Here is a 17,371-nt window from a genome sequence, read left to right as displayed (position 1 = left end):
ATTGTAACGCAGGAATGATTTGTCAGATAATTAGGCAATTAGCAAATAAATAAATAAAATAGACAATTAGGTGAATCTTGTGATCAAATGATGCAGTGTGCAGGTTTAGGTTTTCTTTAGCAATACTGATTCCCTTCTGCAGTCTAAAAACATGATTTTATGTTAGGAGTGTGAGATTGTTCTTCTTTCTGTGCTCGCCGTGTGATGGACTCAAGTGGGATCAGGCGAGATGAATAAAAGAAGATGATGAAGACCATATCCCCTTCTCATCATTTAGCGAGAATGAACATCTCTAGTTTTTCATTTGTGGAGTCATTTTGTGACGTCAGCCGCAAGTTGTGTTATTTCATCATTTCAGATGTGAGAAATGAAGCGGGGGTGTCATCTCTGTTTATTCTGCGGTGTTCTTTTTCTCTTTCCTAACACTCTGCATGTGTGTGTATGCAACTCCCTTCCTCCTCCCTGTGTGTGTGTGTGTGTGTGTGTGTTTGTGCGCATGTGTGTGTGTTCTTACAGTAGTGTGACTGGGGCTGTGTTACTCATTCAGTGACCCTCACCTCTCCCTCAGATGACAGGGAGCTTTAAACAAGCCAGCTGCTGTATGAATGTGCGTCTGTGCCTGTACTTGTGTCTGACTGTGAGGCCGGGGAGCCCCACGCGTGTGTGGTACAGTACAGCCCCCTGTCTTGTTTCTCGTGCCTCAGGGAGACACTGTCAGTCAGCTGAAAGACAATAAAAAGACAGAAAACAAATGCCCCCTCTAAGCGAATGGAAACGACTCCTCTGCTTGGATCTCGAGGGGACTCTTCTATGCAGAGAGCCCTGCTTTCTGGTTGGAACTGTTTATTGGTTGACCTTGTTCCAAACAGCTCTGGAGATTGGCAGAAGGTTCAACTAATCTGATGTGGATTCAGGTTTTTTCATGAACTAATGTGAAAGCCAGAGGTTACAAAGGAGAAAACAGTGCAAACACTGAGACCCTCAAGGTCATAGAAACAGAAAAACGTTGCTGTTGATGCATCAGACATCAGTGGGATTGGACAGGTTGCGTTTTTTGTGTGACTTTATACAATAACAGAACTCCATCTGAACCATGAGTGACTCAAAGATGCCAATAAATTTTTCTGGAAAGCAAATATGCAATGAGCCATATGTTGTTTAACATTTTCTTTGAAACATTTCAAATAAGCATAAATTGCCATCCTGTGTCTTTTTTCTCGCAGTTTTAACCCATTGGATTTTTTGAGAAAGTGAGCGTGTCCTCTTCATCTCTTTTGCATGCACCCGAACACCTGGTCCCTCTCACTCCTTCCCCGTCCGTCCGGCTCTCTCGGCGTCTCCTCCCTCTCTTCAGCTGGAATGCAGCAGTGGCCGTCTGGTCCTGCTCATCTCTGGGAGCAGTCAGCCATCTCTCCTCGTCCCTGCTCCCACTCTAAACATTTGGCTAGTTTTGGCAGATTTGTTGATTTTTGTCCCCTCGTATTTTCCCTCTTGTTGCTGTAAAACTGATACATACTCTTTCAATTAGACTCCCACCCCCGCCGCCACCACCCACCAGTCAGACGGCCAGTGTGGGAGTGGGGGTGAACGGCGTAAGTGGGTTGTATATTTTATTGGTGAAGTGAAAACACACATAACCTGGTCCAGTTGTGGGAGACCCATCTGCTGTCATGGATGTTTCTTGAGAAGCTCAAGTTTAGCATGTAGACTTTAGCAGTTTTTTGCTCAAAGCTTATTATTAACACGTACTGTCCAATATGCTCGAACAACTCAAGTTTGTTGTGGATATGGACGAACCCTGTCTTGTTAATTCTGGTTTGGATTCACGCAAACATACAAAGGAAGTGAGTGATATGTGGATCTTACATGTGCTGCGAGTTAGGTGCTCCGTGTTAGCATGGCGCTAATCCAGCCAAAAAAACTCGGATCTCATAAAAAATGCATTTAACCTACATTTAGAGTCGAAGCACAGATCTACCATCTCAACCGGCTTTACAATATAAAGCACGAGCGTGTGTTTTATGTTGGAAATAGACATTTTCCTTAACTCCTCAGCTGTAAATAACACACTGTCCCAAGGCCATAAATATCAGTGTCACTCAACCATGCCCCGTTCTTATGTCCTCTGCTTGCTCTCACCACAGGCCCCCACTGCTGCCGAGGCAGGGGGCCCCGGACCGGAGCTGCACCTTCAAATACTCACAATCAAAGACGGGCCGGAGGAATGCTTCTGCGCAGTTTGAGTTGGGCTAAGTGTTGGAAAGGCATGATCACAACCCAGAAGAGCTCATAATGGAAGCTCTGGGAACAGATATTAGTGAGCTGTACATGTTCTTGCTGACCAAATACATCACATGTGCGCATGAGGACATGAAAGCACATATGTGTGTGCGGACAGACACACGCACACAAACACACACACATGCACAAGTCATGAGCACACTGCACTTAAGGGCAGACAGTATTGATGGTTCCCTCGGGCATCACACAGACGCATCTGTTTCTGTCCCACTGACTCTCCACACTCATAATTTCAAGTAAGTCATAACACAAATTATAAACACATATTCCTCAACCGTGACGCCTAGGAATAACAACATGGAGTGCGCTGAGCTGATTTAGGGTAGGCTGGGACTCTTAAATCTTTACCTTTGCTCCTTTCTTCCCTTCCACTTCTCCTTTCCTTCCCTTTTTTCTTCCCTGTGCAGCACAGGTGGCATTCACTCTTGTCAAACACATACTTCCTTCTCCTCTATTACCTTTATCTTCCTCCATCTCTTTTTTTTTTTCACCCTTCCTCACAACCTGTGACATCCATTCCCTTCCCTTCACATTCTTTCTCCTTGCACAAACGCAGGCCTGTGGGTTTACACTCACGCTCAACCCCGTCTTAACCTCTTGTCACCTTGAAATCTCGCTGACCTGGCAGTCATCCCTGCGCTCCGCAACACTCCCTTCATCGGCAGCCCAACCTCAAAGATATCGTCATCATCCTCTTCTCTCCTCATTTTTCATGCCGTTGCCCCGAAACGCTCCTTCTGCCTCGTGTGCATCCTTTCTCCTTCCCTTCTTCCACTTGCTGCGCACACACACAAACACACACACACGCTCCCTTCTCGTTGCACGGTCATGTATTTTAGCCATCCATCTCCCACCTCTGTAGACCCGAATGTCTCAATATGTCCCAGGGACCATGAAGGTTCAATTGGAATCACATGTTGTAGCTGAACTGAGAATTTCACCCCTTATAAATAAGATGTCAGTCCAGCTTGCGCTGTTCTGCAGAGACTCTCACACTACTGAAACTAAATCCGAGCCATGTGAGATCTGGACAAATGGCACATCTGTTTATGAGAGCATCATGTTTATCATTTGCTGGCTAGGTCACTGTTAACTATTGCCGAATATTTTTGACACTTCAGATCCAGCTGCAAGATTTATTTGTTTTGCTTATTTGACAACCTTATAATTCATCATTGCTTGGTGTTTGACTTTTTGAATACTGATTACAGATTTGGCACAAGATACCGTTTCACTGTCGACTTTTCACTTGGACAGTAAAGGAAGGTAACTTGAAGTTTGCACAGGTTATGAACAGTCAAAGTGAGACATAAGAGTGAGACAAGACGGGAGGAATGAGAGACGGTTCATCTTCTGAGCATCAGGCAGCGGATACAGTCCTTGCTTGAATTTGTCTTTGTGCATGAGAGGGGGGACATACGTGTGTGTGTGTGTGTGTGTGTGTGTGTGTGTGTGTGTGTGTGTGTGTGTGTGTGTGTGTGTGTGTGTGTGTGTGTGTGTGTGTGTGTGTGTGTGTGTGTGTGTGTGTGTGTGTGTGTGTGTGTGTGTGTGTGTGTGTGTGTGTGTGTGTGTGAGTGTGTGTGTGAGACAAATGATTCCTGTCTCCCAAACGGCCACTCAGATTAGACGTGATTAAAAACTCCAGCATGATTCAGGTTCAAAGGCCGTCTGTAATGGCAATCAACACACACACACACACACACACACACACACACGCACGGACGCACAAATAAATGTACACGGAATTACTGACTAAGCATGTGGGAAACGATGTTTACAGGCAGACTAATCAAAAAAATGCCCCTTTTTTATTGTTTTAGGAAGACATCACTCAGTGAGCACCTACAGGGAGACAGCTCACAAAAATGCCAGAAACTGTTTACGTCTCACTGAAAAAAGCCAAATCTTCAGGGGTGTTTGGAAGTCAGTTTTCTGAAAGGCTGGAAGCGTTTCTCAGTCAGTTGATGGTTTTGGTTTTGAAAGTCTTTGCATCTTTTTAAAAAAGGTTCACATTGTTGTCATTTTTTGTGATAAAACAGAGCCATCAGTTGATTCAGCTGGGGCAAAGTGATGAGTGGTTGAGTAATTGAGCCTTGATGAATTAGAGTGACCACTGGTCAGAAAGAGATGGATCTGTGTTTGTCTTTTTAGGATCCATTCACAGATTAGATAGTGGTGAAAGGTCAACTCCCCTTTAACCCCCCACCCAGATTTAGGTGGGAAGAAACCCCATGGTTGGCAGAATGCATTCTGAAAGTGTCTTGTTAATAACTTGCAGTTGAATTAGAAGCAGTTGTACACCTACTCCTTAAACAGTCATAAAATCGTCGAGCTGCATCATCGGTGGGAAAAAAACCGTGTGTTGGGTTTCCCCGCGGGGCAGTGCGGTGTAAAGATGGTCATGGTCAGCCAGAGCTGTTAATCTCCCACACTGTTTACGAACGGCAACATAATCTGCTGCATTCCTTGCCCGTATATGACTCTGTGCATCACCTCTTAACTCTGTTTAACACAGCTGAGGCTCAAAGTAAAGCCAACGCCGTTTCACCATTCCCTAAAATTCATCATTAAGTTTGCTCAGCCTTGTAACGACGATCTGCACTGAGAGATTTTCACCGACCTTTAACCCCGTTTGATTTGTGCACATTTTCTCTTGATGTGTTTTATCCTGCTTTCAAGGTGTTTCCCAGTTTTGCTCTGTGAATATCGAGGTCATGCAGAGTACTGTAAGTCTACAGTCTGCAGCACTTGCTCTGGTCCGGGTCCAACGTACGTCTGTGTGTGTGTTCCCATTACAGTGAGCATTAAAAGGAATAACAGTGGAGGTGTGGGGAGACGAAAAGTGTCATGTTGGTCCGGCTCTGTGATTAATGGTGTGATTAGCTGCTCCAGTGTATGTCAGGACCCACATGCGTGCGCACAGAAGTACGTGCACAACATGCAAGCGCGCACAAACACACACAGAGGCCTATTAATGGCCTTGAACGGGAGAATCCAGAATCCAGATGCGGCATGCAGATAATTGTACTAAAAACATTAAATGTGGAGTCCCCAGGCCGGCAGGACTTTATTCAGAGTTTGGCATGTTTATTTTCACAATTTAGTTATTTCTGCAGGGACTTAAATCATGGAATAAAAACAGCCCAATGCAGGTCAATTTTTAATAGAGACCAAAGTGTGTTTTGAATTCGTTTCCCCTTTACCTCTCACCTCACACAAACTCACACATTACCCTCCAAGCTGGTTTAATATCCTACTACTTTCAAAAGTGTTGAAGTTGAGAAGTGTAATGTTTACATTACAGACTGAGTAGACAGTGTGAGATTCTTGCAAAGGTCACTCCCATCAAATTTGTAAAAAAGAATCGCAGATTGCATAGATCAGGGGTGTCAAATACATTTCAGTTCATGGGTTACATACTGTCCAATCTCATTTTGAGCGGACTGGACCAGTAGAACAGTGCCACAATAACTTTGACATTTAAACTTTCCTTTGTTGTGGCATGGATAATCTGTGATGGAAATGTCTATAGTTTCACAAAAAACAAACAGTAACTCATAAAATGTACTGAAATGTCTACATAAAGCTAATTTTAACAATACCTTCTGGTGCAAACTACAGTGAAATGTCCAAAAAACACAATACTAAGCCCAAAAATTAGTGTTTTCTTTGAAATTTTGACAATTTGCTTGGTGTTTGGCGGGGCAGATTGGAACTTCATGCATACAGGCCTTATGCTTGACACCCCTGGCAAAGACCAAAGTGCTGAGTGGACGTCTCAGGGTCCTGCCTGCAATCATGTGCGTAGGTCGACAGATTTTTCTGGGTTTGCAGCATCCTGCTCGATGACGAGGACGGCCACCACAGGATCTCATGCAAGAGATGCTCTCCAGACCTGTGGGTGTGAATTTGCACATCAGGCTATGATGAGCTTTGGCGGTATCTCTTTCTCCGCACCTGTGTCCGATCATTTGCCACCCACTCTTGTGAACACACACAATGACTGCGGTAAACAGTGGTGACACATCAAAGATGTCATATCCTCCTCAGCCTTCTCCATTAGACTCCATTATACTATTACGTGCCCATGAGTCACAATGAGGTACCGCTAATGTTGTACTTAGCGGACCACTTCAAAGATGTCTGCCTCTTTTCTGTGGAATCTCTGTCTGAGTTTAAGGACCTTTGGAATGAATGAGGTTGCTCTGACATCTCTATGTGTGCTAGCCACAGCTGCTGCTGACATGGTCCGCATCCTGAGTGCCTGCCGTACACCTGTTTCTTCTCAAAGTACCCAGCCAGCATGTGCTCATCGTACTGTATGTAATTATTAAGTTCTTCTGCTCATTAATTAATGCAGTCCTGTCTGTTTTGTCGCCCCTTCAGGCAGCAGGCTTTGCTGGCAGCCATCAGTGAGAAGGACGCCAACATTGCCTTGCTGGAGCTGTCTTCCTCCAAGCGTAAGAAAGCCCAGGAAGAGGTGATGGCGCTGAAGAGGGAGAAGGACAGACTCATGCACCAGCTCAAACAGCAGGTACATTCACCATGTGACCACCAAGTTATTTATACATGCCCATAAACCCCGGCCTAAATTTACTGCACTCCTGGTCTCAGAGGCTGACCGGCGTTCCAGTGAATTAAGGGGATCCTGATCTTTGGTCACATTTCAGAACAGATTCGAGCTCTTTCAATCGAAGCAGAACTATAAATTCAAACCTGCTGCCAACAATAAAGCATTGCTTACATTAATGGGAAGCAAGACGTCTGAACTTTCCAACCAGGAACAGATAGAGGTTAATAACTCCTGGTAGTTAACAGAACGGTCTTTCCGCCTCAAACCACACTTTCTACGTTTAGTCATCATAAAAACGAACCAGTCATGCACGAGCTGTAATTCCATAAGCAGGCACATAAACACATGCCGGAGCATTTTCTCCTTAACGATCGGTAATCAGAGACATTAGATGCTCTGAAGTCACAGACATACTGTAGGTTGGTTCCATCGGTGAGTCACTGACGAACATTTCTGTCAAACAGACACGAATCCCGTCCACACAAAATACCTACGAACACACACCTATTTCCCATGCTGCCCTGTTTCTCAATATGACCCGCGGCTGAGGAAGGCATGTGGGTCATTAAGGTCTGGTCAGACCACATCAGTGACTGATCTAACGTGAATGCTAACAGTAATGAGCTAGCAGCAGGGAGTCTGCATATACAGTCTCCTGAGTCACGGGGGCTTCTGGGAAAGATGCTGCATTTAAAAGTGAACAGATGCAGTGGCTGGTTGCGCATGGAAGTGCGAACCCGCGTTTGCTCGTGTCTCGTAAATGGTAAACAGTTTCGAGGGGGGTGCAGTTCTATTGGAGGAATTTCGAGGAAAGCCTATTATCAGTTTATCGCCATTGGATGCGTCACGTTTTCCCGTTGAGTAACTAGCGGTTACAGTCCACCTGACGATGTGATGAGCTGTAATTGCAACGATGTGGCCTCTGGGTTTTGGGGAGAAAAAAAGAGAACAGAGGAAAAGAAAGGAAGGGAAGATGATTGGGCAACACAAAAACAAGCTTTTTTTTTTTTCTTGGTCTTCTTTTACTTGTGAATGGAAATCATTTTTTCTTTTTTTTGTTTCTTTCCTTGAAGGCCTTCAGGCAACAAACAAATCAATCTAAATACAACTGCAAACATGTCACAAAGCAGTGCTGCAGGAATGGAGTCCCACACTTTCAATCACCTTGACAGTGTACAACTTTGTCAGCTTTTAATGTTTGAGGGTTCAGCTGGTCTTTGCACTACTTCAGTTCATTCCGTTTCACAATGTGAGCTCTCCGGACGTTTAGTTGTTCAACATTACACACACCAACTCTCTGTCGCCTGACCCATTGACACACATATCAGGATAGAGTGCCATTCTCAGGTCCTCCGCAACCAATGGCGGAAGGAAACTGACCAGGAAATGCCGAAGAATTATGGCACTCAGAGTCTCTCAGGAGAAAGTTGATCTTGAGACAGCAGATAGATTTACCGATAGCATTGCCCTGTCTGACCTCACCACGTTCCACCTCTGGAAGATCTTGTATATATATATAGATATATATGTATGTGTGTGTGCGTGTGTGTGTTTAAAGCAGACGGTCTAAGACAAACTTTCCTTTCATTCAGTTTGCTACCCTTTGAGTTGTAGTCTTTTTTTAGTGTAGCATAATGTCCAAGTGCAAGCATGCAGACACGCACACACACACGCACGAACGAGGAGTGCAGTGTTTAGACTTCCTGAGGAGAGAGTCAGAACAAATGTGTACCCATATGGGAATTCTCTGAGGCGTCCATTCGAGTGATGGATGGCCACACATCAGAGGGTCTTTGAAGCAGAGGAAAGATAAATTAGGGATCTCAAAAGTGTGTCATTTTTAGTAACTTTCTCTCTGTGTCCTGACCCTCCTTTGTCAGATGCACTTGGGAATCGTTCCTCTGACTGAGATTGATGCTGTTTGTCAAACTCCCTGCCTGCCTGGAGCTGGGTCACCATGCCTGTTTTTATGAGAGTAGCATGTCAGTCCTGCAGACCCACAGACGTTGCGATTGAGTGTGTGATTACACAAATGTTGTGAAAATTGTGCGGCTTTTCCTCTGCTGCCTTCTTTTTTTTTTTTCCCCAAAGCCTTTCTTGTCCGCCTCTTGCTCCCATATGTGTTAATACAGCTCCTCTCTAATCAGGGCAAGCTTGTGATTTACGGAGGGTTTGGAGTTAAGTTTGCAATGCAGCTGTGAACACAGCAGTCGCCACTGCCATGTTTACACCAACAGCTGCACTCAGATACACAAGCAGAAGCACACACACGGCATAGATGTAAAGCTCGGGCCGAGTCTGTTATGTCTAGCGGTATCAATGAAGACCTCTCCTCTCCCTCCCTCTCCTCCCATTCGCTCCCACCGCTGCTGCTACTGCCACCTGTGTCCATTCCTGATCTACAAGCAGGTCTGGAGGCCATTACTGAGCTGTTTACTCTGCAAAGCTACTAATTAACACTAATTAAAATACACACATTCCACCTCACAGGAATTTTACGTGCGAACACCTTCTGTGCACATGCATGCAGCAGTACGCCGGTAGGAAGAGTGTAGGTGTGTGAGTGTGCTTTCCCATGTGTGTGTGTCTGTTTGGATAAACCGGATGGCCGCAAGTGGGCTGTCCTGACCACACAACCAGGCTCTTCCACAAGCAATTCATCACTTCATTCATTTGTGTTTGTGTCTCAGATCATTAGATATTAAATATGTGCGCACACAGTCTTGGACTTCTGGCTCCTTATGCTACCATGTATGGTTGTTATTAAATGAAAAAGCAATATGGTTATTATTAGATTGGCGGTAATGACGAAATGCTTATCCTTTGTGACCCAGTAAGGGAAAGCACATTATAAAAGTATAAAAAAAAAATAAACGACATCGATGAACATTGCGGTTCGTTCTGCATGGAAGCCCGAGCAGCTCGCTCCTTGCAGCGTGTGGAGGTTTCATGACCGGCGAGGTCTATCATAGTCATTGTCTTGGCCTCAATGACAGGTGTCACCTCTGTAAATGCTGAATTGAAGCTCGCCCCACCCAGTCACACCTGCTAATGTCAACACCTGGGGTCACGCAAGGCTGTGCACCTCAACCTAGCTTTTAAAAGCCCTAAACACTGGTGTGGTGTCTGTCTGAGCCCTCCTCCACTCCTCACTCTTCATCTGGATCTCTCTCTCTCTCTCCCTGCTCTGTTGCTGTTCTCACCTTATCTAAGCAGCTCTTCTCCAATTTAAACTAATTGCTAACCTCTTTAATACCAGCCACATCCTCTCCTGTGATCCTCACTGGCTCGTTTCCTCAGTCATTAGTCCTCGGCTTCTTATCTCGGCAGCGATGTCCCGAGGCTGTTAACTACCGTAACGCCACCTTCCTTCTATCGTCACGTTTGACTCAGGCTTTTTCAGTCTCTCTCTGGTTTAAACAAAGGAAGTTACGGTGTTTTTGGATGAGAGACGTGTGCATATCTTTTCTTTTAAATCATCTTCATCTTCCCATACACAGTTCCACCTCCTGTTCTGCAATCATGGCTGCCCTCGGGGGAGGTATCTATAGTCGGGGGGAACGAAGCAGAGCCCGTCAATATATCTGCACCTACTCCGTCTCTGTCTATCTCACAAGCAGCCTGATTGTTAATGTTAGTCAGCCCAGCCTGTTATCTCTATCCAAAGTAACGATGTTGGCAGAATGACAGGCACAACCCCACAAACGCACACAGATGCACATGAAGCGCCCGGCCACTCAGAGACATGCCGAGAGATGCATATTTGAGTGTAATTTTAATCAGTGACATCTAAAATGAGGTTGCTCTACGCAAGCCAGAACGCCTGTGTCCTTAGGGGACACAAAACACTGACTAACTGTTCTTACCGGGATTTGTCTAATCCAATTAAATGATAATCTTCAGTACAGATGACATCTGACAGACTTACGATATTTTCATCAGGCGCTCCGAATCACTAAATTTATGACCTGTCAGATGTTGTTAGCGGCACTGTTTTCATCATCTTTGATGGCTTTCAGCATGTTCTCCAACAGTCCAAAAAATTCCTCGGCTTAATCACTGTAGGATCCAGAGTATACGATCGAGAAACAAATAAGCAATGTTAGCAAGATGAATGGCCTATTGTGTGAATGTTATCATTATGGATCTTAAATTTTCTTGGTGTTTATTTTTGTTTATCCGCTTTCTTCTTGGCAGACTCAAAGCAGAATGAAGCTGATAGCGGATAACTACGAGGAAGACTACATCCATCCTCAGCATCATCCTCATCATTCGCACCATTTACATCCAGCAAATGTGCATCACCGAAGCTTGCCGAGAGGCCCCCCCCATGCCAACCACCGAGCCCCTATGGACCAGGTCAATATGAATGTGATTCCACACACTCGGATGCACAATCACCAGCAGAAAGCAGCTGAGCTGTGAGCCTGTTTACACACGTTGACGTCTTGTACGCTCTCATCCTTATAAAGTTGATCCAATTTCACATTTGTCATCTCCGCTGCTCGTCAGTTGTGGTCCGGTCTGACAGCATGAAATTTCCCCTCGCTCTTCTTCTCTGTCTCTCCTCCCTCAACCTCATCACTGCCTGCCAAGCTAGAGTTCTTCATATCGTTTAGATAGTAGACCTTAAGGGGAGAGCTGCCAAATGAGTGTTTCTGATTGATGGGCTTTTTGTGAGTTTAGTTTATGTATCATTCATCACTTGTGCAAGTTTGCTGTAAGTATCAAAAGCAGACTGCCCTCAGGAAAAACTTTATTTTCTGCTTGAAGACAGATGAAGAACAGTCTGTTGTTTATATCAGCCCAAAGTACCTACATATATATTTGTGTTTGCATGTCCAACAGTACATAAGTGTGTGCTTGCCTGCCCATCCGAATCCCAAATCCTATGTACAAAGATGAAACCTGTCTTCAAAGACAGACAGAGAAAATAACTTTCCATTGGCTGAATGAAGTTTCTCATTATTTTCATATGATTGAAACACATCACAGCTCTATTGTTGTCAGGAGTTTGTGAGCTGGGGGGATTCCAGGTGCGTGTGTGTTTACTGTATATATTTGTGGCCGCTGATGGATATCAAGGGGATTTCCGCCTGACTCTAAACTGTCACATTTGTTGTATTTTAGAATGCAATATTGCATGTTTCTAGACTTTTTAAATCTGTCTGTAAGTGCTTTTGACGGCACACATGGCTCGGGGATCCCCTCCACTCAATAACTAAGAAGTACATACTATAATTATGCTTTAATGTATAGAATGATACTAATGCAACTGTTAATCCTGTGGAAGGATTAACAGATGTTCATATTCTGAAAAACACAATACTGGGTTTGATTGACATCCATATGTGTGTTTAAACTGAGGAATCTCAGCTGAATTTCATTTGAGCTTTTCATATGCGCAAGTCCTTTCTTTTCAGCCACAGAATGAATCTACATCTAATTAGGAAGATTTAGTATATGTTTAATGTGCGAAAATTTCGAGAGAGGAAACTGACATGGCCTCTCTTGAAACCAGCCTTTAATCCAACTGGGACCACTTTGACACTCTTCGGTGCATTTATTATACACGCTGTGTTATATTTTAAATCTGACTTGGTGAAATAATATTATCAAACTATTAGGCTACATTGTTCTTCTGTATTTTCTTGCGACCACAGGCTTTATATAAAACTGTGAACAGCAGGGGATTAGTTTTTACTATCACACATTACTCCATGTCACCTATAAATATCTCTGCTTTAGTATGACTACCCAGTGCTGTTTTACTGCAGCAGTGTTTATAGTGTTTGACATATGAAACAGTAGCCCTTTGCAAGTGATATTTCATCCTTTAAGGTTGGACTGAGAGAGGCTAGTAAAGAAAGTATTATTAGGCTTGCTGGGAAATTTTGTCGAGAATGTACAGAAAAACAAAATAACTCATAAATCTGGACAGATTGGATGAATTATAACCGCTATTATGAGTAAACTTTTTATGTTTATAAGAGAGAACTGCGATGGTTCATCATTTGTGTGCAGTATTTGGACAAAGAGAAAGCTGAAATTCAGAACAGGGGTACACAAACGAATGCTTCAAGCACCGATAATGTTAAACAGAACCTTCAAATGTGGATATTTACACACAGGATAAATGCTACCTTTCATGTAGGGCTGAAAGACACACAGTATCCATCAATCGATCCATCTTTATTTAATTAAGCCTTTGTCAGATAATAGAATGCAATTCAAAGGGGAAAAAACATTGAATGGAAAAAAAAAATATTTTTAATATTTGCAACAAACATGACTGAGATGAGCTCACATGCAAACCAACTTGCAAAATCCACACTCACATGCCAGTATCAAAAGTAATCAAATCGAACGGGAAGATCAGTGTAACCCAATTGGCGTAGTTTTAATTTTTGGTGGAACGTCTGCATCATGAATTGAAGTCATGTGCTTCCTCTGCTGGTCGTCAAACACCAGCAGCGGTAGCAGTGACAGGGGGCTCTGCGTTGCAACAGTAGTCACTGCTGTTTCCTTGGCGATGCCCGCCCGGCTGAGCTTTACCAGTCACGTTTAAAGAGCGACGTCCAACAGACCACCGCGCTGTGTAAACTTTGTGATAACTCAGTTCAAACCAAAAGTGGCAGCATTACAAACCAGTTCCAGCACCTGAAACAGACGTATACAGTAAAATGGGAGCATGGTCACTCTGGACATTACTCCAAAAACTACAGGGGAAAAAAAAAAAAAAAAAACTCCCCAGCAGAAGGTGACCGTGCAAGGTTTGGCCTATATATTGAGATAAACATTGTACCTATTTACACAGTCAGAAAGTTTGGCTTTGCTGGGATGCCGAAAACAATTAGGCTCATGTGTGGGTCATCCAGCTGCAAATGTTTTGCAGGGTTCATTTACCGGTTCATGTGTTATTTGTTGTCATTGCACATCTGCTTCTCGTGTTTGTCTTTACAATATTTACAACATGTGAAAGGATAAGAGCCATGCTAGTGGTGCTTCTGTCTAGAGTCCATGTGGAAGGAAGAAATCAAATCGGGAATTGTACACAAGACTGAAAACAGCTAAACAGCTTAGGCAACATAGCGCAGCTATGCTCAAATGGGAACAAAATGTCCATATAAAAGATCAAGACTGGACCTCTTTTTCTCAATTGGTGCAAAGAAGGAATTCAAAAAGTCATCCTTTAAGAAATTCAGTCTTTATCAATAAGTCAAACACAAACAGTAACGCAGATGAAACTACACTTAACAATATTTTTTGCCCTTCGATCTCTGGTATGAAACACGTTTTCAAAATGCAACTTAAAGGTCAAATCCATCAAATATTTTTTTTGTGTTATTTCTGATACTGGGAGTTATTGAGAAAGCAATATGTGCATGCACACGTGTACATTGCTGATCACTCGTGTTACCCCACATAGTCTGATTGGCACCAGAATCTTTAAGGAGAGATTATAACAGGGTCCAGAAAAACTCATTGACTCATTTTTTTTAGTTACTGAGTGACTAAATCTGAACACATCTGGATTGCTCCAAACAAATTACTCAGTTTAATTTTTCATAAAACGTAGTTTATTCATCTTTCCCTTCCCCCCTTTTTTTTTTAACTCTTTATTGTCTACATCTGTCAACGTCTCATTTTTTCCTTGATGTGTTTTCAACTCTCTCATCTTTTCTCTCTATATCTCTTCCTTTCTTTCCTTCCATTCCGTTTTCCTTCTGTTTTATATGCAAGAAACAAGCGTGGCCAGGCCGGTGGTTCAGGGTACTGCTGGGCCCAGGAATGCCACGCGAAGTATGATTGATGAAGATAATGATAATGATGATGAAGAAGGTCTCCATGCTCACCCTAGAGACCACAATGCCTTTCCAAGATACAGCTACTGCCATGAATAACATAACAGTGACCACACATGCCTATTTTTCTGCATTTGCTCAAACGCAGGCACAGACCATGTGCCCGTCCAACTGGCACATTTCAGACGCGTAAGCACAAATGCATGCGCTGGTACACAAACACAGGAACACACTTCAAAGTTTTTCCCTGCAGCCAAACCGCATGTCACCCAGGAATCATTTCCACAGTTAGCAAGTCCATCCCGATCCTGGAACTACTGTATGCTCCCACTCCTCTATTTAATATGCGGTGTGCTCAGTCGGCGAACAGGTGAAATGTAACCAGAGGAGACAAGAACAGGAACTGGATTCGCCGTCTGAAGAAGCACCCTGGGTCCTTGTCTCAGCAAGGACTGTGTGCAGTTTGACGGACATGTTGTCTTCATGTTGTTCTCATTTGGTCATGCCAGCATTACTGCCAGATACTTGGCAACTGCTTCGGAAGGAAATAGAAAACAGCCATAAAGTGTTTATCAGAGTCAGAATTATACAGGCTTTTCTTTTGGGTCGCTGCTCTTTTTTTTTTTTTTTTTTTTTTTCCCTGAGCTTTAACATGCGGCCTTTCTCAGGTTTATGAGAAGTAGCACATGGTATTTGGTGTGTGTGCGTGCGTGTACGTGTCGTTCTGTATGTGAGTATGCATCTATGTGTTTAACCTGGCAGAATGAGTGGTTATAGGTCTGGCTCTATTTACAGGGCCTGTCACAGCCGTTCACTGCATGTTAGCATTTAGCATCTAGCATGTTCCATTGAAGGGCCATTACATCTCTAGCTTAGCCGCCTTAGGCATAGCCTACTGAGTTTACCAAGCCTGTCACAACGATTCAGTTCAACCGAAGCCACGGTGGACTGCTGCCAAGACCCTTGTGCTTTTTGCTCCGGTGTCACATCAGCGTGGACTCTGCTTTGCCGGAGCCTATTTTAGCATTATGCAGGAAAGGGTTTGGCTATAGTGAGCTGCCAGGTTATGCTAACCATCATAATGTTAGTGTCTAAGTGAATTAGCCTTCTTGTTAGCAGGACCCTTGTCTGCATAGTATCAGCCTCAAGGAAACTCCTGATGTGTTCAGTTATTGGTTTCTTCCAGTCACACCGAGGAAAGCATTTCATGATATCATGCACAGCTTTTCTGAATGAGAACATGAACAGGATTGTTTTGATTAAAAGTCACAGGGGGTTTGGAGGACTGTAAGATTAGGCAATGAGACTCGACTTGTTTAACTGCTGGTCCGGAGTGTCTCTCTAAATTGATTGTTTGGAATAAAACCCAAAAGTGTCTTTTAACAAAACGTATTGATAACATAAGCCTTTTGTAAATGGATGGATGATTATAATGGATTATGTTTCTCCTATTTTCTCCCAGGATGATGAAGAGGGAATATGGGCATGATGACCACCACAACCACAGCACCCTTCATCCATTTGCTCACAGTGAGTTTCTATTACACAGCTTGTTACACCTTTGACTAATTTTAGAGGTAATATAGTCCCTGCCAGTACTGCATATCTGCTCCAGATACTTTAATGACCTTCTACACAATAGGCTTCTTCAGTGGGCTTGAGTAACCATTAGCTGGGAGCACTGATGGTACCACAATAACCACAGCATTGCCCAACCCTGACAGAGGAGAGAGTAATAGAACCTGACTCCTTTTCCACTGCTTGTGAATTTGAGTTGACTAAAGAGCCTCGGTTGATTTAGGGGTTTATGGCTGCTTTCTGCGAAGTGCTCCTATGCCGGTTGTGCGACATGTGGTGCACGGACTGAGTGGCTATATAGGTAACTGTGTGGTATTGGACTTATACACAGTCAGCTTCGTAAAGCGAGCATACCAGAGCCCGTGGGTGATAAAAACGACACGGTGAGAAAAACCAGAAATGGATGAGTCTGTCTCTCTGCACCGAGTTTTTTTAGTCACAGTAAAGTTTTATCGTGTGACCCCACCCTGTTGTGTGCCAGTGTGTGGGGTAGTTAATTAGAATACAACACAAAACAGTCGTGCAGGGTCTTTTTCTTTCATTTTTAAAGGTTGCGAGCTAAAAGAAGCATAAAATGAAGAATGCCAAGTCATAAAGCATAACTCCTGTTTTTATATCGAAGCCCCCCATGGGCTCAGGATGCCTTTGAACACAGAAAGTTAGAAATGAGGTACATGCAGGGACCGTTATGGTTTGTTTGAAGTTAATACTTGTGTGTTCCTGTCTGTGCATAGGAAAGGCAGGCCAATATATAGCAACTGAATAGGGAGACATATTGAGTTGCAGTTATGAAAGATGAGAGCGATAAAGTGGAATTAAGGGGGGGAAAAAAGAAGGAAAGGGTGTTTGTGTATTTATGTGCGAATGAGAGCGAGAACCAAGCAGCATGGTACAAATACACTCAGAGTTTCCAGTGCATCTCATTCTTTTCCCCCAGTAATCCACAGGTGGACCATCACAAGCAGACTCTGCCTCTAACCTCAATGACTTAGTAGTTGTGCACTTTGCCCCAGTGCTGCTTTTGGGATTAAGAACCCTATTGCTCGTGTGTGAGCAAATGGTTTGCCTTCCTCGAGTGCAAACGTTTTGTGTATTCTGCTATGATGTTTATGTG

General features: G+C 43.6%; 1 protein-coding gene across 1 annotated transcript in view; it reads left to right on the top strand.

Annotated features, from left to right (window-relative positions):
• LOC115407854 (ERC protein 2-like) overlaps positions 1–17,127 on the top strand; it is a 105,653-nt gene extending 88,526 nt beyond the window's left edge. The window contains exons 16-18 of the mRNA XM_030118381.1: positions 6,688–6,835; positions 11,072–11,233; positions 16,142–17,127. Of these exons, the coding sequence (XP_029974241.1) occupies positions 6,688–6,835; positions 11,072–11,233; positions 16,142–16,168 (337 nt within the window). The 3' untranslated portion in view covers positions 16,169–17,127. The remainder of the gene's footprint in view (positions 1–6,687; positions 6,836–11,071; positions 11,234–16,141) is intronic.
• The last annotated feature ends 244 nt before the right edge of the window (positions 17,128–17,371 follow it).

The sequence above is a fragment of the Salarias fasciatus genome, chromosome 20 (genome assembly GCF_902148845.1).
Source record: "Salarias fasciatus chromosome 20, fSalaFa1.1, whole genome shotgun sequence".
Classification (NCBI taxonomy): domain Eukaryota; kingdom Metazoa; phylum Chordata; class Actinopteri; order Blenniiformes; family Blenniidae; genus Salarias; species Salarias fasciatus.
This window is presented reverse-complemented; position numbering and strand designations above follow the sequence as displayed.